Here is a 27,612-nt window from a genome sequence, read left to right as displayed (position 1 = left end):
ATGCTGGGACTGTGGCATATAGTCTATATCTGCAAAGAGCTATTTTTCTTTGCAAGAAAGGGGTAAAATATTACAAAATATGGCTCATTAAAATTCTGTCTGATCAACAGATGAATCTTTTGCTTTGATTTCACACATTTTCAATTTCCTGTTAAATTCTGCAGGTGTTGTGAAACGGATCATCCCAGTTATACCATCTACAAATGTGCTGTCATAGCTGGTTAGTAGCTCTTTTCACCCGGATATGAAGTTTTTTTTTTTTCTATATTGCTGCTTGCGCCACTGAAGTTTTCAAAATAGCATCAAGGTGAGTTTCCAGGATCAACTTGGCAGTCCGTACAAAATTAATATTTGCACAGACCACGCATGGCTTACACAGCTTCTTGTGAAATCAGCTTTTTCACCTGCAGTACCTCCTTATCTCTCAATAACTACATGATCTTCAAAGTTGTTGATAGTGTGTACACCTATGCTTTCCAGGCTGAACAAAAGGTGGATCCCTGAATTGTATCTGTAATGTTCCTATCTGTTACAGTGATGCAGTGAAGTTTCATGCGTATAAACATGTTGATGTTCATTGCAGGAAAACTGTTCAGCCTGCAGCCAGGTACCTGTGGAACTACACTTTTCTCCATCTTCCAAGCTCCATGAAGTGTTAAACTACCTAGCAGAGAGTGCCTCCCTGTAAGCTCTCTCAGTAGGAAATACATTTGTTAAATAACTAATTAAGGTTCTACTTTTGGTCATAACTTGTGTTTTATTAAACAAACATTCTTTTTCTTTTTCCAGACAAATGAAATCACCTGTTGTAACAGCAATGGTGGATGGAAGGAACAAAATTTTATACTTACAGGTAATTAACTATTGTGTGATTGTGTTTTCATAGAATTCTTCTCATAATGTTTGTGAGTTGAGAGGATGTAATGAAATAAGGAAATACCTAATTGTATTTTGTTGTGTAGTCTGGTACTTCAGTTAAACAGAGGAAACACCCAAATTTGTACAAAACCCTGAAGGGTAAGGGGTTTCATCATTTCTTTTGACTTTTTCTAATAGACACACTATGACTGTGCAAACACATTAATGTTCAATGTACAATGTGACTTTTCCTTTGTTTTGTTTTCTGTTAAGACCTGGGGCTGACAAACAGACAAAAGCTTGTTGTGGTTGATGTCACTACACCCCAGACAATGTTGTTCCAACTCTGCTTTACCTCATAGGAAAAACCCAGGCACACCAACTCACACCAACCATCTGATGTCACTCTTGTTTCATGGCCAGCCATGACTTGTTCCCCAACATCTACTGTAAATGGTCTCGAAACTTGACCAGTTCACTGTGCATTTGGTTGCTGTGTTAAACATTTCACTTGATTGTTATTTCATTATTGTTATGGACTAAAATTAACAGTATGCACTGAAAAGCCAAATCATACTTTGTTTACATCCTGTCACATTTTGGTTTTGCAAAGTTGAGAGTTTCTGCCTCATAAAAGACTATTCTTGTACTTCTAAGGGTGTAGATAATATTGAATACTTATTTTTTACAATACAGTTTCTTTTAGTTGCAGCTCCTGCCGGTGTGGTAGGATAATCAACAGACATTGTTATGTGTCTGTGTAAAATGTGTAAAAAGAAATAAATGTTTGTTTGTTTTTTAGACAAAAGACTCTTTGTTGTCTGTACCAGCATGTATGTAGGGAATGAAAACATCACCAAACATGCTATTATTGTTGAATATTGAGAGGATATATTGTATAAAACTGGCATTGCTTTTACAGCCTTTCTTGAAATATATAATCATCTGAAGTAAACATATATTAGAATCTGTAAATAAGCATATATACAGTAATTCTAAATATGCTGCACAGTGCCATCATGAAGGAAGTGTTGCAGCTCCATGATTACACTTAAATACTTGAAGGCGCAACACTACTGTGTTGAACGCTGTTGGACAGAAAGCCTTAACTGTTAGTATATTTATACAAAGCAGAAAGTTACGATTGTATAACAATACTGTAAGAGATAGAGGCAGAAAAAAATAAATACATATGAAGAAAAAGTATACAAGGAGACATATAGACATTAATCTATTCTAGGAGTTACAGAAAAAAAATGTATTGCCCAAAACCCAACTTTTTGTTGATCAATAGAATTCTGATTAATTTTATGTCATTTACAGGAACACACAATCAACAACGGAATGAAATGTTATGGACAAGAAAAAACAATCACCTCACTAATAACAACACTCGAAAAACAATTAATACAAAATAATAAAAATAAAATAAATAAAATAAAAATAGAAAAAATATAGTCAAGAGAAATTTGACTATAAATAACGGAATTGTAAATATATGATTCTGGAAAAAAAAAAAAAAAAAGGCAGGGTACGTTGGGTGCAAATATTTAATAATATATAATATTAAATAACAATATCTAAGAATTCGGTGAAAAATAAATAAAATTGATCAGGTATTAAAGCGTATTTTGTGTTACCAAACAGAGCCACTGTCTTTGAAAAAAGGAAATATTTGGTTTGTCTGAAATTATTGGGGTAATTATTGCACAAAAAGGTGGGAAATATTTGTAACTAGAAGCACTCGGAGAGCGCAGACCTCCGCCAAGGCTGATCAGTGCCCCCCCGTGGCCCCCCCACGCCAAGGAGGTTATGTTTTTGCCAGGGTTTGTTTGTTTGTTTGTCTGTCTGTCCGTTAGTGTGCAACATAACTCAAAAAGTTATGGACAGATTTTGATGAAATTTTCAGGGTTTGTTGGAAATGGGCCCCCCCGTGGGCCCCCCCACCCCCGATCACCACCAAAATTTAATCATTTCTTCCTTATCCCATTTCCAACAAACCCTGAAAATGTCATCCAAATCTGTCCATAACTTTTTGAGTTATGTTGCACACTAACGGACAGACAAACAGACAGACAGACAAACCCTGGCAAAAACATAACCTCCTTGGCGGAGGTAATCATTATGTTAAAAAGAAGTATAATAAGTGTCAAAAACCTTTGGATATTATGCAAATCTCTTTGGGCGTTTCAGGCCCGGTCGGACCAGATCATGACGTAACGGTGGTACGTGGACAGGAAGTAGCGAACAGGCTAATGCTAACAGAGCTAGAAGTTGAGAGCGACCAAAACAAACGATGACGGCCGAGCAGAGACGCCGAAAAAAGCTCCGGTTCACCATGGAAATACCTCTACTTTGATGATGTTATTGAAGTTGCAGACGCGGTGTTATGCATACTCATGTTTTTACGCCACTCGTTTGTACATTTTGGACATCAGCTGGCCAGTTTGCGAGCTGTAACTGTATCTGGGATTGATGATTTTCCTGTATACCATCGTAATGCGTTAGCTACAGCTGAGCTAACTAGCTAGATGACAGCTAGACGCCAGCAAAGCTCTTCTGGAAAGATCACAGTCTGAAATGTTATCCGTTCTATGTTAGCATTGGTAACGAAAAATGCAGAGACAGTAACGAAACATTGATTGTTACGTTTGGTGACGGGAAAATCACTCTTGGATCCGTGTAACATTTCTGAACTTTGCTTTGCTACCTAGCTTAATAGTCAGAATGAGTTGGTTCAACGCTTCCCATATTTCTAGTTTTGCTAAACAAGCTTTAACAACTGCTCAGAAGTCAATAGACCGAGTCCTGGACATTAAAGAAGAGGGCCAATGGGGTGATTCAACTGTAATGCCCTACGACGGTGAGTAATGATCCATATGATGGTAACTTTTCACTAATGTTGCCTCATTTACATTGGGGCTACTGGTACGTGTAGATTAAATATTCTTTCTTTTCTAATAGATGTTACATTACCTGGAAAGCTGTCATTGAGTGGAGGTTGGGGAATGAGTCAGTGGGAAGCACCCCCTGAAGAGAAGACCATCACTCCTCCCCCCTCATCAGAGGCCATTACTACCCCTGTCACCCGTACAGTTGTGGATGAATCCGAAAACTTTTTCAGTGCCTTCTTGTCACCTGGGGATGTACAAAGTATCACAACAACCCAGGTCGTGTCCGTACCCCCCACTAAATCCCAAAGGCGGCTTCAGGAGAAGGAAAAGGAAAGCAAAGAGGCTGTGATCCAAAAAGAAACAGACACTCAACAATCAGAATCTACTGATGAAAATTATGAGAGTCAGAAGGTTGCAGAGAGCCAGCCAATTGAGCCCAAATCCTCAGTGACATCTCCTTACCCAGACACTATCCTCCTGCAGCCAATATCTTCAGACAGCGATCTTCCTTCTAACTCTGAAAACAAAATGACCAAATCAAGCAGTCTAAACCAGACGATAAGCCCTCAGTTTGTGTAGATGCAAAAACAGAACAGCCACAGACTCCTTTAAAATGCCAGGTTGAGAAGGATGTAGTGGATTCATCTGAAGCCCCTGCTGTCACTTCTGAACCTAAGAGCTCTACCCCTTCTGATCCTTCGCCTTCCCCATCCTCAAAGGAAGTACTCCTGGAACCTAAAGACTCGAAGACAGAGGATCGTCAAAATGACACCCCCTCTCCTCCAGTGAGTGCTTTCTCCTCAGGTACATCTACCACCAGTGACATTGAAGTACTGGACCATGAGAGTGTGTTGAGTGAAAGCTCAGCCAGCTCTAGACAAGAAACAGGGGAGGGAAAGGCTGGACTTCATCTAATGCAGGGCTCTTTTCAGCTTCTCACTGCCTCTGCTTGTGGAGATTTCCCCCGTCTGGAGGACTATCCCAAGCTTACAGAGAGCTGTGGCTCTTCCTCAGATGCGTTTGAGCGCATTGATTCATTCAGTGTGCAGTCACTAGATAGCCGAAGTGTCAGTGAGGTTAACTCAGATGATGAGATCCCTGGGAGTCGGACACTGGCGTCTGTCACTGCAGGTGCTGCCCCTTTAACTGTTGTGTCATCAGCTGTATGTCAGAAGCAGGAAGATGGAGTAGTTGAGAAGGCAGAACAGGAGGAAGAGGATGAAGAGGATGACGAAGAGGGCTTCACTGAAACTGCAAGGGAGCAGTCTGTGGATGAAATGGAGGAGAGTGGACGGAGTGCAACCCCTGTGAACAGTGAACAACCTGAAGAGTTGACAGAACAGGAACAAGAATGTGAAGTGAACGTCACGCTGACGGATTCCACCTCCAAAGCTGAAGAACAGATCACTCCACCAATCACAGAAGAGATGAAAAGTGCTTCCACATTTGAGATTCTGGAGCTTCAGAAGGTGCCATTTGTTTATTATGTTCATTATTAGAATATATTGTAAGGGGACCGATAATATGCTTGTCCTTGTTACTAACAGTTATACTTTATAACACAACACTTAGTATGATAAATATTTGGAAGGGAAGGAAGGTTAAAGTAAACCAAACCCTTTAGTAATCCTTCAATATCCATGAAAAACGAGAATACTATATGCGCTCCTAACAGTCAAATAAAGCACCGATGTATATGAATGGCTGCTGTTCATGCAGAAAACAATGTGAAGTACCATAAAAATTCCAGAATTTTCAGAAAGATTCTATAAATTTTTGGTTGTTATGCCCAGTACTATAGATATGTTGTAAAAGTGTGATGTAGATATATAACTACGAAAGGAAGCAATATTTCTGAATAGTTAAAACACTTTGGATAAAGATTTCAACTCTACATAATTTTTGTGCCAGATTTTTTATATTTGTTAAAAGCACTTTAAAATATTCAACAAGACAGTGCAGTTAATCCTGTCCTTAGTGTATTACCATTACAAGTTTTCAAAATATATGTACTCTACTAAGCAAGCAGCTGTAGAAGAAAACTCATTTTTGTACTAATCACTGCTTTCCCTTTAAATAAGTATGATATTTTTAGACATTCCAGTGCAGCCTGGATTGTAAATACTAAAAACTGTTGTGGGCATATTGTAGGTTATTGATGAGCTGTCAGGTCGCCTTGAGAAGAGGGAGTCTCAGCTGTTGGCAGTCAGCAAAGACAAGGCCAGGCTGGAGGAGGAGTGTGACAATCTCAAAGAGTGAGTATATGGCACCTGCACCTGGGTCACGACAGCAATGTCAATAACATTGATAAGAGCTGTTTTAACTATGCATGCACCAATAAAGAGGTCACTGTTCTACAGTACTATAATGTCAAAATGACAGCATATTAACTGCATGAAAACAGTTTTTGAGCCATGTGTAGATGTACCAAATGTGGTACATCTGCACATGAGGTACATTGCAGCTTTAGTCCTGCACTTAAGGTTAATTTTTCAGGTTAATTTCCTCAGAACAAGGATGTTATTTCACAAGAGAAAATGGGATTATTTCATTAAACTGTTAAAGCAATATACAGTAGAAATGAGGCTGAAAACCTGAAGTGAATTTTTTGTTAATTCACCGTGAGTGTTGAATCTGGATGTGCAGATTTTAAAAGTTGTTTTAGGCAGTCTAGATTTTGACAATGAGATATCACATTAATAACTCTGTTCATGTGGCAGTGAAGTGATAAGCCTGAAGGAGGAGAGCTCCACAGTTCAGTCCCTCAAGGATGAGTTCACCCAGCGCATAGCAGATGCAGAGAGGAAAGCTCAGCTTGCCTGCAAAGAGAGAGACATAGCCAAGAAGGTAACTTTCTTATTGATCTGAGGTGTTCTTCATTTCCTGCTATCAGCCATGGCTGACATTTTTATTAATTATTTTTCATGTTGGCTGCTGATATCCAAGATGAAATGTCCTAAGATTTAATGTTACATTTTATGCTGCAGGAAATAAAGGGTTTGAGAGAGGAGCTCTCTACCAGACTAAATGCCAGTGATACAATGGAGATCATTAAAGAGAAAGAGGAGCAGATCCGAGGGCTGCTGGAAGAGGGTGAGACTTACATGAAGAGCAAATTGCCATTATTGAGCCCCAACCAGTCCCATACTGTCCCATCCTAAACACACTCCACACATTCAGCTAAAAGTGAAAACTTAATGTCACTGAAGTTACTCATGTCTTTCTTAACCAATTTAGTCAGTATTTTTGAACAACACCTGAGTTAAGTGTTATTAAATGTTTACAGATAGTAGTGTACATGCTGCGGCAACAACTTTTCAAAATTACCAGGATGTAGCTGCTTTGGTAAATGGTAAAATTATTCATGCAGGTTGCAAGAGTAGACTATCTCTTATTTCTATCACTTTTAGGTGAAAAGTTGTCCAAGCAGCAGCTGCAGCACAGCAACATCATCAAGAAACTTCGTGTTAAAGAGAAGGAGAGTGACACAAGGATCACCAAGCAACAGAAGAAAATGAAGGAGCAGGAGGAAGAGCTCAGACACCTGCAGCAGGTCAGGATTTGGTTGAATGTTACAAGTTTATTAATGGATCTGTGTAGAAAGTGCAACATTTTATACATTCATGTTCTTTATGTCACCTGTTATAGAGATCAATTTAATACATCGAACAATGTGAAAAATTCACACCACGCATCTTTTTGTTTTGATGGTACATTTGGGCTTGGATTTATTCTATATTTGTGCCTTTCAGTTTCTTCATCTACTTTGAGTCTTATTCATCATTTTCTTTATTTGCAATATCTATGGCTTCTCTTTCCTTTGCATTTAGGTTCTAGATGGGAAGGAGGAGGTGGAGAAACAGCACCGGGAGAACATCAAGAAGCTAAATGCTGTGGTGGAGCGGCAGGAGAAGGAGCTAAGCAGGCTGCAGACAGACTCTGAGGAGCTACAGGAAAAAAACAGAAGCCTCCAAGCTGCTCTAGACAATTCTTACAAGTAAACATTGGCACACCTTGTAGTTATACAGCAATGAAGCCAGAGCTTTTATTATTCATTAACTGTGCATGGCTGCTATTCAACATTATTTCAATGCTCTGACATTGACTGTTTTGAATGTGACTCATGTATTGTGTGGGTTTGGACATGTATTGAAACAATGGCGATTATGTCAAGCAGTTATTTGTTTTTACCCTAACCTGCAGTATATCCATCAACAGTTTTGGAATTCATGGCAGTTTCACATGACACTTCGCTTTTACTATTTTGTAATATTATTATCTTAGACTGTTTCTAGGAATCTGTACTTAGTTTTTTTCTGAAACATTGACACACTAGTAGAACCCATGTTGTTTGACAAACAGGAGTGGGTGTAGAAAGTTGTTTTTATTCACATAAGAAAGGTTAAATGCATAGAAAAAAATCATTTGGTAGTCACAATAAAAATAGTTCTAGGACTTTCAGGGTTAAACTCGTGCTCAGTTGGATTGCAGTAGGATGAGTGACTTGGCATATGAGGTAGAAAGCATTCCACTTTTTGATGACTAAAAAATCTTGTTTGCTTTGGCTGCATATTTAGTTCAGCTGTTGTACAACCTGGGATTATACACAGTAAAAATATTACAATTCATATACTGCTTCCCCAAGATGGATAAAAAACTTTGACTTAAAAAAAATCTGAGCTTAATTCCCTCTGTCTCTATTTTATTTCAAATACTGTCCCTTAAACAAACAACACAGAAAACCAAAACAGAGGCCCAGAACATCTCATTCAGTGTCTCTATTGCAACCGGGTCATAATGGTGATGTCTCTGTTTTCAGGGAACTGGCAGAACTTCATAAGGCCAATGCCAGCAGAGCCAGTGAGGCTGAGGAAGCAGCTTTGAGCCGAGAAACACAGGCCAAAGAGCAGCTGAGTCTGGCTCTTGAAAAAGCCCAGGAGGAGGCCAGGATGCAGCAGGAGGCTCTGGCTAACCAGGTAACAGGGCTTCAGCTCTAGACACGCATCATGGAACAGTTTATTATACATGTTTGTAAAGTGTTTGAGGGTCATAATATTTTCTGAGCTTAGTGCTCATTCCAGCACACAATGCATCTGGTAATACACAGCAGTGTACACAAGGCCTTTGTGCAGGCCTATTTGCAAATGAATTTGCAAAATTTGCCTTGCTCCACCAACTCTTTGTAATGCTGTGTATAGGTGGCTGATTTGAGGCTGGCTCTGCAAAGAGCTGAGCAACAGCAGGCAAGAAAGGAGGATTATTTGAGAGAAGAGATCAGTGAGCTGCAGCAGGTAATATGACAATAATGCTTGATAAAATATGTCATCTCGCACTACTGACATTGAGAGCAGACATAAAACATAGTTTGGACAGGATTGCAGGATTATTCATGCACACGTCTTTTGATGCAATCCTTCACAGAGGCTGCAGGAGGCAGAGACCAGGAACCAAGAGCTCAGTCAGAGTGTCACTTCAGCAACACGGCCTTTACTTCGCCAAATTGAGAACTTACAGGCCTCATTAGGTGGACAGACAGCATCTTGGGAAAAACTGGAGAAGAACATTTCTGATAGGCTAGGTGAGACTTGGGAATGCAACTGTGTTTATATATTATGCAGTATTCTGAGGAATAAGCACAGAATGGAGACTATATTGATTTTCCCCTGTTTTTTCAACAGTGGATGCTCAGGCACAGTTGGCTGTTGCTGTGGAAAAAGAGCGTTCTGCAACAGAAGAACTGTTGTCCATCAAGTCCCAGCTAGCCTCTCTTGAATCCCAGAATTCTTTGCTCCGCCAGGAAAAGGCCAGAGTCCTGGCACAGCTGGATACTGAGAAGAACAAGAGGGAAAAACTAGAAGACGACAGCAGCAGGTAACATGTTTAAACTTTAACCATGTCACATAATCAAATTGGATTGGTGTATACACATCAGCCAGTCGTCATGGCATATCATTTCTGTTTACACTGAAATGTATGTGTTAACCCCATGACGCTAGTGAGGATAAAGCGGGTTCGGAAAATGAATGAATGTATGTGTTAAAGCCAGCGGAATGTGAGGATTAGACAAACATGGATGTGATGTGTGTTTGTATGTGCTTGGTTGAGTTAAGTGGTTTCAAATGAGATTTAACTATCAAATGCTAATGCATTGTGTAATGTATCAAAATACTGACTGCAATTAATATCTTGGACAGCAGATCCAAAAGGGGTTAATAAATAAAATGTTTTCCCCCTGACTTAGAATTGCCCTGCAGTAGTGTTGGTAAGAGCTGAGGAAAAGGAGGAACTACCCTTAAAAAAACAAACTTCAATCAAGCCTTCATTAAACCACAGCACTGTTTTTATATTATCTGCATACTTTTTGGGGATCAAACTGGTGTTAAGTGTTTAGAGAAATGTAATCACACCTCCCCCTTGCAATACTACGGAAGTGTATTGCATTCACAAAAAAATAAATTCGGCTCTGTTTTCCTGAATTAACAAGATAATTACCTCGTAATTACGAGAAAAAATAAGTTTAAAAAAATTGGCACTGTTTTTATGAATTAATGAGATACTGTTTTCTGAAAAATATTTGATTCGGTTCTTGTTTTTCTGAATTTACGAGATACTGTTTTCTGAAAAAAAAAATTTTTGCTTGTTTTTGAGTTGACGAGATACTGTTTTCTGAAAAAAAAATAAATTTGCTCTGTTTTTCTGAGTTTATGAGACACTGTTTTCTGAAAAAAAAAAATTGCTGTTTTTCTGAGTTTACGAGATACTGTTATATCTATATATATATAATTGAAAACTGCAAAATAAAATATAAAAAAAATAGGATGTTTAAATCTGATACTTTATAAGGTTTCAGGGTGATTGAAAAAAGCTTATGGAGGATTCATATTTCACACTATTAACCTTGAATTATTAGCTGGTCTATCCAGGGTTTTCAGTAATATGCTTAATTTTTTATAATGACTTCTTTTCATCTCAATGTAGGGAACATGTTGAGTTGGAAAATCTGCGAGTAGAGCACAGTCGAATGCAAGAAGAGTCCAAGAAAGAAAAGGTACTGCAATGCTTTTTCCTTCTTATTGTAATTGTTAGCCAGTATCAAACCCCCTCTACACCTCCTCCTCTCTGCTTCTCTCATCAGCTGCTGCTTACCAATCAGCTAGAGATGGAGAAGATGAAGGTGGAACAAGAAAAGAAGAAATGCTACTTAGCACAAGAGGCACTCAAGGAAAAGGTTTGGTTGAATTGTACAGAACTGAGAACACTGTTATATATTATTATGTATTATATCGTCACTGTCGGGTGGAAACCTTGTAAGTCCATTTTTGGTCCTTTTTTTGTCGTAAAATGATTCTATTGGTCAGTCTTCACATTGGCCTGACGGTTTTAGAAATATTTAACTAAAGATAAGTGTTGAAAATGGCTTGTGACTACATCTCTTAACTTCATTCATTTATTTAGAATATACATTGTTTTTCCAGTTACCTGGATTGGGGTGTGGTTAGCTTGGGCTTGGCACAGGGGTTGGGGCGCCCTGCTGGGCGTAGGCGTGGGACGCAAGCTGGGGGCTGATCACCCTGTAGCTGGCCGCCTCTGGTGAGGGTGTATAGTGTGAATGGCCGAAACACCCTATGATCCGGAGGAACACTAGTGATGATGCGGCCCCCGCTGCTTGCCCTAGGGGGGCGTCCTGTTCCCTGTGTTGAGCCTGGGCTGTATGCAAGCCTCCTGTTCATGGTTTCAATTCTCTGACTTTCATCAATGAACTCTTGTATGTGCTCGCACAAAGGGTATCAACATCTTATCCTGTGTTTTTGGAATCAGTTTCCTGAAAAATAACCGTTTTAGACTTAAGAGGTTTCCACCTGACAGCGATGATATATTATTATGTACTGTAATTTCAAATTTAATTGAATAAAATTCCCCTTTACATGTTTATCGTGAAGCTGTTTTCAGCCTCTGTGGACATAGTGACAATCCCTTAAAAAACTAGCCAGAACATATTGATCTTCCTGTAGAGCCTGGCTGCATTATAGGTCATAAATCCTTGTAGGTACTTTTAGGTAGATTTCATCAAGCTGATTTGTGTCCATATTGTATTGTTTCTGCTCAGTTTGTTTTCAGTGAGTTGTTTGATGCTATAAAAACTTCTCACAGCCATAATGAACAGTCATGGTCCAAAATCCATCAGATACACTGTTGGAAGCAAATTCATCTCTATTGCACAGACCCTGCCTCTGAATTGTGTTTCACAACTGGCATGGCATCTCATGTCTGCAGCATTTTGGTTTCATTTATACCCCGGAGAAGGAAAAGGTGTTGTGGTGTCTATCTATGTATTAAGTCTATTGTCCTCACAGGGTTTTTGAGTGTGGCATTTATTTCTTCCAGGAGCGGAAGGTTTTGACCTACTCAGTAGAGCCCCCAGCCTCCTCAACACCCTCTTTGTCCCGGTCCAGCTCCATCAGCGGCGTGGACAATGCTGGTTTGCACATTTCAGTTCTTTCCCAGGTTCGCAGCCCATTAATACTTTTTTCTTCATATCACTAGTACAAATGATTGATCAACTATACATGCCAAGTAATGATTGTGAGTAAGAGTGTGTGTATATTTAGGATTGCATTGTCTTTGCCTGCAGGATGATGCTTTAGACCATTCACTGAGTACTATGCAGATGTCTATGTCAATGAGTGGGACCAACTTGTATGAGGCTGCCAGGCTCTCTGGAGGCTCCAGCATCATAGAGAACCTCCAGTCCCAGCTTAAGCTCAGAGAAGGGGAGATAGCACAACTGCAGGTAATGTTTCGGGGAAAAAATGCCGTCCAGCTTGTTACTGACAACATTACTGAGACACTTTAAGACCAAAACAATGCAGTCATTTATTAAAAGCAGTCATTTTTACTACCCTCTTGTCTTAGCTTGAGATCTCTGGTCTTGAGAGAAGTCGTTCAGTGATGGCTGAAGAGCTGGTCCGACTCACTAATCAAAACGATGAGATGGAGGAAAAAGTCAAGGAGATCCCTAAGCTGAAAGTTCAGCTCAAGGTGAAGTGAATTCTGTAGCTAGGATTATTGAACAGCTTTGTTAGTTTTAAGTAGCTCTTATGCAGTTGTATAAATGTAATACTGGCCTGAACACCTAATTTATGTGGATGTTAATTTCAGGACCTGGAACAGAGGCACAATACCATCCTGCAGATGTATGGAGAAAAAGCAGAAGAGGCAGAGGAGCTAAGGCTGGACCTTGAGGATGTGAAGAACATGTACAAAACCCAGATTGATGAACTTCTACAAAACCAGAAATAAATTGTTTTTTCTTGCACCATGTTACAGTTGGAACACTTGCAAACAAACCAATCAACCATCCAAGCCGCAGATGCATTCACTGAACATGATAGGACAAAGGATTTAAGTTTAATCACTGTAACAGAAATAAGTTCCTCTATCTTTATTTGTGATTTTATTTTATTTAATTCTCATATACTCTATTTAAGTTGGAATATAGGGATTGTGCATAACATATACAATGAATCCATATGAAGGAAATCCACGGCTTGTGAATCTATTGTCAATTTGAAATCTATGGGATGTAAAAAAAAACAAAAATAGCAACAACGCTGCTTTAGGAATAATTTCTCATGATTTCAACCTTTGAGATAGTATTGTATAGAAAGTTTAAACTGTAGGACGTGGTGAAGGTTTTTGCACTATACATATTCACCCTTGTTTATTTCTTAATGTAAAATCATAACAGCAAAGTGTTTAAGAAAGATATTAAAAATATTGTACAGAGACATATTTCGTTTTCTTCATAACTCCTTAAAGATCACATAATGTGGTGTAGACCCAATGGTAGATTGTGATTGAAATCCTGAAACTGGATTTAAATATTGTACAAATGTGTAAATGAATAAACATTTATTTGGGTGGTGAATACGGTCATTCACTGATACAGTTTTCTTCCTTAACCCTTTAAACCCTAAGCCTAAAATGGTCCGCCTGGATTTTTTTTCTTATTCTGACTAAAAATAGGTAGAAAATATGCTTTGAGTGAGTTTGTCCATTTTTCCAGAGCACTTTTTTTTTCTCCAGATCTTTCAAAATCTAGCAGTTATTTACAATTTACTCCATGTTATAATACTGCTAAAATGGCTTGTTCTCCAGCCTCTAGTACAGGTGTGAGTGAAATTTCTGTAATGACCCAATAAAGCCTATAAAGCGCAATGTCTCAGGTTTCAGAAACCGTTGGAATTTTTCTAATTGCAGGAACAGTGAAAGAGTTACAGCCATACAAACTGCATTTGTGCAGGGTGTGTCAGCGATGACATGTCAGGTTTTAAAAAGTTAAGACAAACTATTCATAAGAAAGTGTGACTCATATACCATATTTTGTTGTGGCAAAAAATGAGAAACCTACTATATAAATAATTGTACTTAACTCAGAAAGGAATTATCTATACAGTCAAAGGAAATAATTGATTTGTTTCAAGCCCAAAAGGTTTGTCTATGTTTCATAGGTTTAAGGGTTCAATGATTAAGGCAGTGACAGGATAAAGTGCAAGAAAATGTGCTTGCATAAACATAATGCAAAAAACAAACTAACAATAGTAATAAGCTGCAGGCTATGAATATATTTACAGAGCATATCACACCAGTGCTCAGGTCTCTGCACTAGCTCCCTGTGAGCTTCAGGATCGATTTTAAAATGCTTTTATCATTTTATAAAACTTTTAATGGTCTTAGCCGTGATCTTATCTGATTTGCTTTTAACGTATGAGCCCCCTCGGACCCTCAGGTAGTAATCTTTTAACTGTTCCTAGAGTCCACACAAAAACTCATGGTGAGGCCTCATTCAGCTTTAATGGCCCCAGACTATAAAACAGCCTGCCTGAGGGCCTGAAGTCCACTGCAAGTGTTCACATTTCTAAAAGTAAACTTAAAACCTATCTATTTAATTAAGCTTTTAATTAAACTCTTACTTTTTAACATTGCTTTACTCTATTGCTTTTATTTTTATGTCTATTTGCAACTGCGGGACAGTGGTGGGTTTGGTGTAAAGTACTTTGTGCTACATGTAACATGTATAAAAAGTGCTATGCAATATCCAAAGGCATTTCTATTATTAACAAAGCTAAACACGTCCTGGATTATAAGGCACTCTATATATTGTATTGTTGTCTGGTCCTGCTATACCTAACCTACTGCATAGAATTATGGGGCAATAACTATAAAACTACTTTACACCCTCTCTTCATATTACAAAAACGTGCAGTCAGAGTCTTACATAAAGTCGGCTATTTGGATCATACTCATTTATTATTCTTGCAGTCAAAACTATTAAAACTCTATGATTTGGTAAATTTTTACACAGCTCAACTTCCATATAAAGCCAATAAAAATCAACTACCAGCCAACATACAAAAACTATTTGCCCATAGAGAGGGGGGCTATAACCTGAGGGGATGTGGGAATTTCAAAGTCTCAGCAGTCAGGACCACCAGGAAAAGTTTGTGTGTATCAGTTTATGGGGTCAAGCTTTGGAATGGGTTGGGGGTAGACCTCAAGCAGTGTCCAAATATTCAGAAATTCAAAAAAATGTACAAAGAAATATTATCACAAAATCTGGCTCAAGGAAGGGTATGATCATTATTTGGATTGTCAGGTTATTATATGGTATGGTGTGTGTATATAAACATGGGGGTGCAGATGTATGTTGATGTACAGCGGTAGACATAAACTGGTGTGTATGTATATGTGTATGTGACTGTATGTGTGTATGTATTTGTGTATGTGACTGTATGTGTGTATGTGTATGTGACTGTATGTGTGTATGTAGATGTGTATGTGACTGTATGTGTGTATGTGTATGTGACTGTATGTGTGTATGTATATGTATATGTGTATGTGTGTATGTAGAAGTGTATGTGACTGTATGTGTGTATGTAGACGTGTATGTGACTGTATGTGTGTATGTAGACGTGTATGTGACTGTATGTGTGTATGTATATATGTATGTGACTGTATGTGTGTATGTATATATGTATATGTGTATGTGACTGTATGTGTGTATGTATATATGTATGTGACTGTATGTGTGTATGTATATATGTATATGTGTATGTGACTGTATGTGTGTATGTAGATGTGTATGTGACTGTATGTATATGTGTATGTGACTGTATGTGTATGTGACTATGTGTGTATGTAGATGTGTATGTGACTGTATGTGTGTATGTATATATGTATGTGACTGTATGTGTGTATGTATATGTGTATGTGACTGTATGTGTGTATGTATTTGTGTATGTGACTGTATGGGGGTACAGGTTGGTAGGTGTGTGTTTATGGATAATCACAATCTTATGTTGTATATCAAGTGATTAAGCACTAACAGTCTGAGGACTGGAATCAGGGGGTAGAACTGGATAAGCAGTGGCTTCTTCCTACTCCCTTTCAGGCACAACAGTTGTTCTTTTTTTTTTCTATTATTTGATTTTTTTCAAAATTTGTGTATTATTATTATTATTATTATTATTATTATTATTATTATTATTATTATTATTATTATATTTTTTTCTTCCATATGTTTTGTATTATGTCTGTGTCTGAAATAAAAACTAAATAAAGTTTGATTGATTGATTGATTACATAAAAAGTAGAATTGCAGTAATTCATACAGTACAGATAGATATTATTCTTATTACTACTACTGATAATAATTATAATTGTAATATAATAATAACAATGACAATATACCACTACTACTACTACTACTGATTATAAATAAATATCCTTAACTAAATAAATTAATAAATAGTCTTTGTAAAACTAGGAGCCACAGCGCCATCTGGTGTCCGTTAAGCAGTACGTCATGTCGCCGGTGTATGGTTTCCGGTGTGATGGCGACCACCGGCTACATCTCCGCGTCAGTCTGGAGAAGAGCAGGCTGTGCATTCAGGTAAAACACCTCCTGCTTAAAGTCATATCATCTGTATTTAGCCGTAGGTTAAGTTCTGTCGGCTTCGTAGTTCCTGTGTGTTTCTGCAAACCGGAAATAGAAAATATTCCTTTTCATATTAAGTCTGTGTATGTTGTAATACCGTTAAGGCATTGTTAAGAATAACGTTAGCTAGTTAACACTTGGCGTTGAAAAACCGTAATATTCAAACTTCAATTTTGTTTGAAGTTCTCCCACGGAAGAAGAACTACGTAAGAAAGACGTTCTAACCTGACGGACCTGTTTAGTTAGCTTAAACATTTATCTCACAGCCTTATGGACTCAGCCAGTGTTTTCGCGCTGTAACGTTAAGGCTGAACTAATGAACTTTCAGAACAGGAGTGTAGTTCAGGGGACACATTCAGCCTAGTAATATGAGCTCAAGTGGGCCAGACCAGTAAAATAATAACACATAATAACTCAGAAATATTGTCAACTTCAAGCTTTTGTCTACGTTTTAGAGTGGGAAAAGTCAAATTACATTATGAAAGTGTTTACATCTACACACTATCCTTTAAAAACTGTGAATAGCCTGAACAACCTGAAATTTCTTTTTTTTAAAAAATGCAATTTTAACAATATTATGCCTCAGCTCATTATTTTACACATCTACATTACATCTTACAGACCACAGTGGATCTACAAAGCCACAAAACATTTAGTAACAGGCATAATATTTTTTAAAATTGCACATATTTTTCTTCAGACATTCCAGGTTGTTCATATTTGTTCAGGTTTTTCCGTTTTTTTTGTGTGAAAATTTGTAAATGTGAACTTGGCCCAAGACAGAAAAAGTATATTGGATTGAATTCACAGTCACTTATATGAAAATAGGTGAATTCCATGTTATACATCAAGTGCTATTGTAGGTGTTATTATGAATTCATTTTGTGAGTGGAGAATGCCTTCCTTTCAGACTGTGTAAACATGTAACTGGGACTTAATGAAGTGGCATGTTTCACTGATGTGTAAATAAATACCGGATCAGCCACCTGGTGCTGCACATACCACATCTGTATTTGCCACTTTACTCTCTGTTATTGATTGCTCAAACAACAGTCGGAAAAGCGTCACAAATACTTCCTGCAGTAGGACTTTTCCTTATGGTGAGCTTAGATCTGCCTGAAGCCAGTTCCCACACACTGTCTTGTGCCTACTTGCTTGTAAAGTGTGGTGTTAAACTTTTATCCAAGATTACAGTGCAAGTCTGAATCTGTGTGTCTCTGTCTCTCTCACTCTTTTGACTTTTTTTTCAGATTTCTGTGAAGAAATCTCACATGTCTACGTATTTCTGACTATGCTGCTCTTGGTAGCACTGGGTATAGTTTTTTCTTTCAATGTGGTCATATCCAAGGAGGCTGAGAACAACAACCATAGACCAGCAACAGTGCAGTTCAACTACAGCAGGATTTCCCTGCCGGCAGAGCACGTACCCTACTTCCTCAACAACAATAAGAGGGCTGCCAAGCTATGCCGCCTGGACCCACTTTGCCCTTTTAAAGTAAGATATGTACTCAGCCTTTCAGTGTTGAAATAGTTTTGATTGTTGAGTCTTTCTGTGTGTTTCCTCTCAGTTTCTTCTTAACTTGTTTAATCTCTCAAGGTTTGTTAAACTTGCGCTTTAAGATTAATTTAATCAATAATTCAAACATTTTGTTTAAAGCTGCAATGATTTATTTACTGGTTGTAGTATTATTATACAGGGTGGGGAAGCAAATTTTACAAGATTTTGAGGCAGGGATTGAAAGACAGTGAATGACCAATTAGTTTATTGAAAGTCATGAGAATTTGTTTGCCACAAGAAAATTTACATAATAGAAAATGTTTTTATTCTATGTGTCCTCCTTCTTTCTCAATAACTGCCTTCACACGCTTCCTGAAACTTGCGCAAGTGTTCCTCAAATATTCCGGTGACAACTTCTCCCATTCTTCTTTAATAGTATCTTCCAGACTTTCTCATAATAGTTTTGCTCATAGTCATTCTCTTCTTTACATTATAAACAGTCTTTATGGACACTCCAACTATTTTTGAAATCTCCTTTGGTGTGACGAGTGCATTCAGCAAATCACACACTCTGACGTTTGCTTTCCTGATTACTCATATGGGCAAAAGTTTCTGAAAAGGTATGGATAATAGTGTTAGGTATGATTATGACATCAATATATGTTTGGTTTCAAAACAATTGATGTAGTGCCTGCTGAGAAAAACAACTAAATGTTCATTGTAAATTTTGCTTCCCCACCCTGTATATACATATTAGCATGACATGATGTAATGTTTGAGCATTAAGTAAAAAAAAAACAAAACATTTTATTAAATGTGTATTATTTTGAATCATTGTGTAAAGAATAAAAAGTGGAAATTCTCTACTTGTAAGACCAGCTTGTTATTTTCTTGTTATTTTCCTTTATTTTTCAGTGTATTTTATAAATAGATATTTGAAGAAGACATCTCGGGCTTTTGAAAGCACTTTCTTTTAAGGTTTATAGCCCAAACAATTAATATGGTAATTGCAAAAAAAATACCAACAGATGAATCATCAGTGAACGTTATCATTAGCTGCAGCTGTAGCTTTAATCAGGTGTAAATGCATTGTCTCTTTGAGTCAGATTGTAGTAGTTTTATAATATGCTAAATATGTAAATTATATTATTTTATGGAGACTATGCAACTATGGATCACATGTCACTGTTTTCTTCTCTAGTTTAAAGCAAGATAATCATTGTACATTGAAAATTGACTTCCCTTTGTTTTACTCTTACATTTACATGCAACTTGTTTTCACAACAGGACGCACTGCAGGATGCATCTGCCTGTTGGGGTTATGAGAAGAACTGTGACCCAAAGAAGCGCTTTAGCTATCCTGTTTGTACCAAAGCTGATTCTGGATGGTACTGTTCCTCATTTCACAGTGGAACACAATTCATATTTTCTGTTTGCAGTTCTGTGTGGAGAAACCCAGATTACTTTCCAAAATCCTCTAATGGCCATGTGTCCTCTGCTCTGTAATTTTAGATAAGATTTACTGAGCCACACTTTTCATCATTTTTCATAAGGAAATGTGTATTTTTAGTCATCATCCTATAATGCACAAACAGTACGAAATTTTCTAATGTGTTTAAACCTTTGATCTGTCAGGGCACGTTCCCTGGAGGCAGCCCAGGAAGTTTTCTGGAAGCAGGCTGATTTTGGCTATGTGAAGGAGCGACTCTCTGAGCTCAAAATACTCTGCAAGGCGAACAAGCCAGTAAGGGTGCTCATTTCCCTTGTTCCCACAGGTCACAAACTAAATGTATTTAGCGTTTAACAAAAGGATTCCAAAACGATGAGCCTGTACATTATTCATAAACCAAAAGCACTTGTATTTAGAAGTGTATTTAGGTGCAAATGTCAATACCAAGTATTTCCAATGTTGTTATATTCTTAGGGGGATTCCTCATTGAAATGCAGCAGCTACACACGATTCTGTAAAGCAACTAATCTTTATCTGGACTTACGTAAACCTAGGAGAAGTCATGAGAGGTCAGTATATTTGAATTTTGCTGTGGTCTCTTCTTGTAAAAAGTAATACAATGACCTGTGTTTTTTGAAAAACTAAAACTTTTTTTTTTTTTTTTTTTGAGTTTGCATGTTCTTCTGTGTCTGCATGGGTTCTCTCCAGGTACTCTGGCTTCCTCCCACCACCCAAAGACATGCACTGATAGGTTAATCGGTTAATCTAAATTGCCCATAGGTGAGAGTGATTGTTTGTCTCTATGTCAACGCTTTGATGAACTGGTGACGTGTCCAGGGTGAACCCCGCCTTCGCCCATGAGTAGCTGGGATAGACTCCAGCGACCCCCGTGACCCTAATAAGGATAAAGTGGGCTCAGATAATGAATGAATGAATGAAACATTTTTTATGCTGCAGATACAAGGAGGACTTCATTCAGAGGGGTGAGATCGGTGGCCGTTGCAAACTGAACAGGCGAGCACTTGCTGCAGAGGGAGAGCACAAGAGCCCCTTGCAATCATGGTGAGGCATCACACACTTACTGAGCTTTGAGGTCTTTGGAATTGAGAAGAAAAGTGGGATTGATGACTATTAAACACATGATAAGGACAAAGGATAGCCCCTTGATGTGAAATCAGACCTGGACAGTGATATTGAGAGCACCAAATCCTAAGCACTAGACCACCAGGGAGTTATGTGCAGTTTCAGAGGACATGTATTCCAAATTTGGATGGATGGATTGCATGTTTATTTAGAAGTGTTGAAGACATAATATTAACTTTCATGTTTTAAGATGCTATATGCAGTAATTCTACTTTCAAATTTTGAAAAATGACCTAAAATTATCATTAACTCTTTCGGTGCCAGACAGTTAAGGGGCTAATAAGCCTTAAAAGTGCCACAGATTTTGGCCGTTTTTCAGTATTTCGCGTCGTTTTTATAATATTTGAAGAATCCTGCAGGAAACCGCTCGGTAACATCCGACCGATTGCTAATTAGATTCAAAATGCACCGGACGCAGCCGATTCATTATTGATCGTAATTTGCATAATTCATAATAATAATAATAATAATAGTAATAATAATAATCTTTATTTATATAGCACTTTTCATACATTAAAAACTTTAGCACAAAGTGCTTTACATATCAGTTTAAAAATCAGTACCGCCCCCCACCCACACCCACCCACTCACCCGCACACACACACACACACACACACACACACATATACATGCAAACCCACAAGCTCACACATACTTAAGAAGACTGACTGAGCACGGGTAGACCAGAACAAAAATGTACAAGTAAAAGTAAAACATCAATTTAGGAGGCGCTGTCTCAGGGAGCCATCCGCACCAGGAGGCAGCCGCCGACCCCGGTGACCAGGCACCAGCAACACAGCCCTGCATCCCAACTAGTGGGAGAGGGCCAACTGGGACCCCCACCCACCAGAAAGGAGCGTGACCTCAAATTCCCGTCTGATTGGTCTCAAAAGGGGGAGACAGAAAGAACGTCATCGAAATGTGAGAAAGAAATGGGGGTAGATGGTTTGTTTGTACACAAATGTGGCGTGTTCTCCAAAGCTGATCTGATCGGCCCGTGGCACTTTAAAGGTTGTACTCGTAAAGCCGATTTAATCGGCCCATGGCACTGAAAGAGTTAAAGTATTTAGAATAAATAGTTCTGAAGTTATACCAAAGATGCCAATGTACCGGATTGTAGAAATGTGCACTGAATACATTTACACTGACAGGCTGGGGGATTTATGTGACCATTAGAGTGATTAGTGGGTCACTCTACTGGTTTTGTAACAGTTCCTTTGACCAAGGCATCATAAAGGGATGAGATGGGGTGAGACCCGCCCAGAGTCAAAGAAGGTAGCAAAGTGCTTAAAGCTAGATGAACTGTTGTTCTTTTCACTACACATTGTTGCATTGTTGATAGCTGTTTTACAGACAGAAAACTTGCTTTTTTCTGTCTGAAAACAGGTAAGCTAACATGTGAAGATGAAAAAGCAGTTATATAAAATAACAGGTTGTGAGTTTTTGTTTGGCGTTGAAGTTGAACTTGATGACACCGTATTACAGATTTGTGTAAACAAGGAACTTTATAATATATTCAGTGAGTGATACATTCTGCAGGTACATAGTGTTGATATGTAGGTGGTTTTAGTAGTTCTAAATGTGTTCTGATATGTGAGTTGCCCCCATTGTTGAGAGTTCAGAATATTGACTCTACATGAAATTCCTAAAAGCCTCCCTGGATTAACTTGTAAATGGTGCCAAATATATGAAATTTATAGATTTTGGCTGTGGTGGCTAAAGGCCCTGTTCAGCTCTCTGGGTGTTTAAGGGGACTACTACTACTACTACTACTACTACTACTACTTGACTACAGTCTGTATCATGTTTCGTGTGGTTGAGTATTTATGTACTGAAAGGTCAAAAAGAACTGCACTCCATGCTTCAGCCACGCAGTGAAGTAAATACCCCACTGCCTTCAGCCTGCGTCTATTTACTGATTCATGAATAGTTTGGTGTTATAGACTACTGCAATTTGCTCGATGACTCATTAAATGTGACGATGATAATAGAAACATTACCAGATTTTCACAGTAGTACTACAGTACAACTTCAGTGAAACTACCAACTCTTATTCATGGATGAATGGCTAAACATGGTAAAGGACCAAACTGGAGATATTCATAGTCTGTTTGAACTAATTGACTAGGCAAGGAACACTGTCAGGCTCCAGCAAGTATTTTCCATTTATATCGGCAGGCCACACTCACCATTTCTGTGAAACCTGAGAAGCAATTTTGTTCACAAATGAATTGCTCTCAATGTGGTAGTTTGCATTACGCATATTCTGGATCTTACAAAGCAAAGCCTTGCTGGCACATCTCCCTGGTGGTCTAGTGGTTAGGATTCGGCGCTCTCACCGCCGCGGCCCGGGTTCGATTCCCGGTCAGGGAAGTTGTAATTATGTCTTCCAACACTATGATGGTACTGATAGTTAAGCATCTTAACAATAAACAATACAATTTACAGTTGTCTTCTCTGTATCTGTGCTCTCGGTCTATTATCTAATTCTATTTACATTGTACCAATTAAAATATGCAACTATTTCTAATTTGGCACTGACAGGAAGTTTTATAAACTACTGGTAACTGCAAAACGTGGTTTCCCTAGTAGTTTAAAGCTAAGATTAAAGTGTTGTGAAGCTCTGGGAATTAAAATTTTTTAAGAAAAGTAATATCTCAAAAACCTTGATCATATTTATTGATTAGAGCAGCAGGAGCTGAAGTGTATTAGAAAAAATACCAGAGTTTGAAAACACCTTCCCTCTCCTCTCAATCCACATCATATGACTAAATATCAAGATAGATGACCTTGGGCTGTTTCACACAGCTGTAGAGAAGCACCGATTATCAATTTTCACCAACCCCTTTCACGTGAACTTTTTTGCCTGTTTTGGTGTACTAAGCATGCTGACAGACCTATAGCTCCCGTGGGGGAATGTTTACGTTTCAGTTGTATCACTGCTGTGGCGAGTGTGTGAAATTCCACTGGGCCAGTGGCGCAATGGATAACGCGTCTGACTACGGATCAGAAGATTCTAGGTTCGACTCCTGGCTGGCTCGGTTACTTCCTTTTTACATTTATAGACAGTTTAGTTTTGTTGAAATCCTGAAGTTTATTGCAAAGGAGATAACATTTTCTTTGAAAACACTACATAGATTCTTAAAATGAAAGTCCCTTGAAGTAATCAATAATTTCCCCCTGGGATAAAGTATTCTGATTCTGATAATCATTAGTGACCCATGGTCAGTCTGTGATAGGATGTTTAGAAATCCTGGCTGTATTTTTTTTTTTTTTCCATTACATTTCTACCCCCTTATAGTAACTCATAACTAACCTAGCTAATAACAGTGTACACATAGACATAGACATTCAGTCTGCCACTTCTAATGGACCTGTTGACAGCTCGCAGCAGAAATTAGAATCTTGTGCTTTGGCTGTATATTTCTTCCAGAATATTCCTGTAGAGTCTTGGAAAGTTGTGGGTGTGTTTTTTTTAGAATATAATCATAGTGACAATATTAAAAAGTATCATTTTATTTCATTATTTCCCATCTTTTTTCTCACTTCACTGCTCTTCCCATTCAGTCAATTGCTCTCGCGACCATTGCTTCCACTCCCTTGTTCTCAGTGCAGATGAGGAGCCAACTTACAACAGTTTTATTGCTTTGTGCGTATTTTCAGTCTTACCAAGGATCAGTGGATCGCTGCAGCTCCCTGGTGGTCTGGTGGTTAGGATTTGGTAGTCTTACCACTGCAGCAGGGTTTCAGTTCTTGGTCAGGCAAAGTCAGTATTCTAGGAGGTACATGTAAAGTTGATATTCTTCAAACAGTGAGTTTGAAAATATACACCTTCCCTCTCCTTGGTCCAAATCATCAGACTAAATATAAAGATAAATGCCATTGCCTATTTTTGATGTATCAAGTATGCTGACAGACCCATAACTCCCGTGTGGTATAGTGTTTTGGGTTTAGTTGTATCACTGCTGTGGCAATCATGTGGTGGCCTGCTGGGCCAGTGGCACAATAGATAACGCGTCTGACTATGGATCAGAAGATTCTAGGTTTGACTCCTGGCTGGCTTGGTTGTCTCCTTTTTTACATTTATAGACAGTTTAGTTTTGTTGAAATCCTGAAGTTAAAGGCAAAGGAGGCAACATTTTCACCTACCTCTTTCATGTGAACTTTTTTGCCTATTTTTGGTGTACTAAGCGTGCTGACAGACCGATAGCTCACATGTGGGAATGTTCAGGTTTTAGTTGTATCACTGCTGTGGCAAGTGTGGGAAATTCTCCTGGGCCAGTGGCGCAATGGATAATGCGTCTGACTATAGATTAGAAGAGTCTAAGCTTGATTCCTGGCTGGCTCGGGTGCTTTGTTTTTTTACATTTATAGACTATTTAGTTTTGTCGAAATCCTGAAGTTAATTGCAAAGGAGATAACATTTTCTTTAAAAACACTACATAGATTCTTAAAATGATAGTCCCTTGTATTCTGATTCTGATAATCATTAGTGACCCATGGTCAGTCTGTGGTAGGAAGTTTAGAAATCCTGGCTGTATTTTTTTTTTTTTTTTTTTTTCATTAAATTTATACCTCCTAATGATAACTCATAACTAACCTAACTAATAACAGTGTACACATAGACATAGACATGCAGTCTGCCACCTCTAAAGGACCTGTTGACTGCTCGCAGCAGAAATTAGAATCTTGTGCTTCGGCTGTATATTTCTTCCAGAATATTCCTGTAGAGTCTTGGAAAGTTGTGGGTGTGTTTTTTTTTTAGAATATAATCATAGTGACAATATTAAGAAATAACTTTTTTTTTTTCATTATTTCCCATCTTTTTTCTCATTTTGCTGCTCTTCCCATTCAGTCAATTGCTCTCTCTACCATTGCTTCCACTCCCTTGTTCTCAGTGCAGATGAGGAGCCAACATACAACCGTTTTATTGCTTTGTTCGAGTTACATGTAAAGTTGATACCCTGAACTCTCCACAGCGGGGAGAAAGTCACATATCAGAACACACGTAGGATTACCAAAACCACCAACATATCGATGCTATGTGTCTGCAGACTGTATCACTCATCAAATAAAGTATAAAGGTCCTTGTTTACACACATCTGTATTATGTTATCAAGTTTTCTTCTTCAAACAATGAATTTGAAGATATACACCTTCCCTCCCCTTTTGGTCCAAGTCGTCAGACTAAATATAAAGGTACATGCCCTTGCCTATTTTTGAACTATCAAGTATGCTGACAGACGTATAACTCCCATGTTGGATAGTGTTTTGGGTTTAGTTGTATCACTGCTGTGGTGATCATGTGGTGTCCCGCTGGGCCAGTGGCGCAATGGATAACGCGTCTGACTACGGATCAGAAGATTCTAGGTTCGACTCCTGGCTGGCTCAGTTGTCTCCTTTTTACATTTATAGACAGTTTAGTTTTTTTGAAATCCTGAAATTAAAGGCAAATGAGGTAACATTTTTGCCTACCCCTTTCATGTGAAATTTTTGCCTATTTTTGGTATACTAAGCATGTTGACAGACCTATAGCTCCCATGTGGGAATGTTTAGGTTTTAGTTCTATCTCTACTGTGGTGAGCACTCATTAGTCTGCTGGGCCAGTGGCGCAATGGATAACGCGTCTGACTACGGATCAGAAGATTCTAGGTTCGACTCCTGGCTGGCTCGGTTGCCTCTTTTTTACATTTATGGACAATTAAGTTTTGTTGAAATCCTGAAGTTAATTGTAAAGGATGTAACATTTTCTTTAAAAACACAAAATAGATTCTTAAAATTATAGTGCCTTGAAGTATTCATTGGTGAGTCTGTGGTGGGCTATTTAGAAATCCTGACTTTTTATTTTTCAGTACATTTATACCTCCTAATAACTAATAACTAACCTAACTAATAATATAAACTCAGAAGATCAGAAGATTCTAGGTTCCTTCTGGCTGGCTTGGTTATTTGTCTCTCTTATTTACAGATATAGATTTTTGTAGAAATTCTGAAATTAAATGCATCATATGTAACATTTAAAGTAAATAAAAATGTTAAGTGCAACAACAACAAACATCTCGGCAACAATCCATATGGCAGGACCTTGAATAATTTCAGGCTTTGAATGAATGACTTTGAAATGTATGAATACGTCATACAATAAACAAAGATAATTTCAGGCTGATTTCAACAGATTATATGATGAGTGAAAGACCGGGGATTACTCGACTTAGTTGACGTAATCATCCATGAAATTTAGTTGATGGCAATTTTTTTTAATCAACGAGTCATTTTACGTTTGACCGTCTATTTATTTTTGGCTGCGACACCTTGGAATCATACCGGCATTGGCGCCTACAGTACCTCAGAGAGAGAGAGGGAGAGAGGGAGAGAGAGAGAGAGAGAGAGAGAGAGAGAGAGAGAGAGAGAGAGATTTTATGTTTTGGCCCTTGACTTGTATTCAAAATAAAATGGACACAACAATATAACAAACACTTGAATTTTGTTTTTTTTAATCAGTCATTTAGATTAGTCAACTAATCGAAAAATTAGTTGAAAGATTAATCTTTAGAAAATTAGTCATTAGTGGCAGCACTATCGGGTATCACATACTTAACTGTGCTTGACAGATCACAAACTACATGATTTATCAAACCAACTAAATCCAACAGAACACTTCAAACCATAAGAGTTTGATATGTTCAAACCATAGGTGTATATTTTCAGACTGGTGCTTTTTTTTCCCGAGGCTTCAGCTCCTGCAGCTTTAATCAAATCTGTTCAAGTTTTG

At 38.1% G+C, this 27,612-nt stretch overlaps 3 protein-coding genes and 4 non-coding genes across 7 annotated transcripts in view; all 7 read left to right on the top strand.

Moving 5' to 3' along the window:
* Positions 1–17,815, top strand: uba3 (ubiquitin-like modifier activating enzyme 3). Its single transcript, XM_030134333.1, has 9 exons — positions 1–62; positions 251–307; positions 411–492; positions 584–684; positions 790–853; positions 963–1,017; positions 1,132–1,627; positions 5,036–5,039; positions 17,803–17,815. The coding sequence occupies exons 1-7, from the start codon at positions 1–3 to the stop codon at positions 1,218–1,220; spliced, it is 510 nt and encodes a 169-aa protein (XP_029990193.1). The 3' UTR covers positions 1,221–1,627; positions 5,036–5,039; positions 17,803–17,815.
* tmf1 (TATA element modulatory factor 1) lies at positions 3,104–13,688 on the top strand. Its single transcript, XM_030134041.1, is given in 18 exon segments — positions 3,104–3,721; positions 3,823–4,314; positions 4,317–5,221; positions 5,904–6,007; positions 6,473–6,599; positions 6,740–6,845; positions 7,163–7,305; positions 7,583–7,749; positions 8,572–8,728; positions 8,951–9,043; positions 9,174–9,330; positions 9,431–9,623; positions 10,731–10,800; positions 10,888–10,980; positions 12,138–12,257; positions 12,385–12,543; positions 12,666–12,791; positions 12,912–13,688. Coding segments are annotated over 18 exon segments (3,489 nt in total). The 5' UTR covers positions 3,104–3,585; the 3' UTR covers positions 13,053–13,688.
* The window catches only part of eogt (EGF domain-specific O-linked N-acetylglucosamine (GlcNAc) transferase), a 24,577-nt gene continuing 13,578 nt past the window's right edge, over positions 16,614–27,612 (top strand). The window contains exons 1-6 of the mRNA XM_030134043.1: positions 16,614–16,704; positions 18,000–18,244; positions 19,535–19,635; positions 19,883–19,991; positions 20,172–20,266; positions 20,655–20,759. Of these exons, the coding sequence (XP_029989903.1) occupies positions 18,041–18,244; positions 19,535–19,635; positions 19,883–19,991; positions 20,172–20,266; positions 20,655–20,759 (614 nt within the window). The 5' untranslated portion in view covers positions 16,614–16,704; positions 18,000–18,040. The remainder of the gene's footprint in view (positions 16,705–17,999; positions 18,245–19,534; positions 19,636–19,882; positions 19,992–20,171; positions 20,267–20,654; positions 20,760–27,612) is intronic.
* On the top strand, positions 23,142–23,213 carry trnae-cuc (transfer RNA glutamic acid (anticodon CUC)). The gene has a single exon. It is a non-coding gene; the product is annotated as a tRNA-Glu (tRNA).
* On the top strand, positions 23,809–23,881 carry trnar-acg (transfer RNA arginine (anticodon ACG)). Its single transcript has one exon. It is a non-coding gene; the product is annotated as a tRNA-Arg (tRNA).
* trnar-acg (transfer RNA arginine (anticodon ACG)) lies at positions 26,159–26,231 on the top strand. Its single transcript has one exon. It is a non-coding gene; the product is annotated as a tRNA-Arg (tRNA).
* Positions 26,441–26,513, top strand: trnar-acg (transfer RNA arginine (anticodon ACG)). The gene has a single exon. It is a non-coding gene; the product is annotated as a tRNA-Arg (tRNA).

This window comes from Sphaeramia orbicularis, chromosome 5 (genome assembly GCF_902148855.1).
Source record: "Sphaeramia orbicularis chromosome 5, fSphaOr1.1, whole genome shotgun sequence".
Lineage (NCBI taxonomy): Eukaryota > Metazoa > Chordata > Actinopteri > Kurtiformes > Apogonidae > Sphaeramia > Sphaeramia orbicularis.
This window is presented reverse-complemented; position numbering and strand designations above follow the sequence as displayed.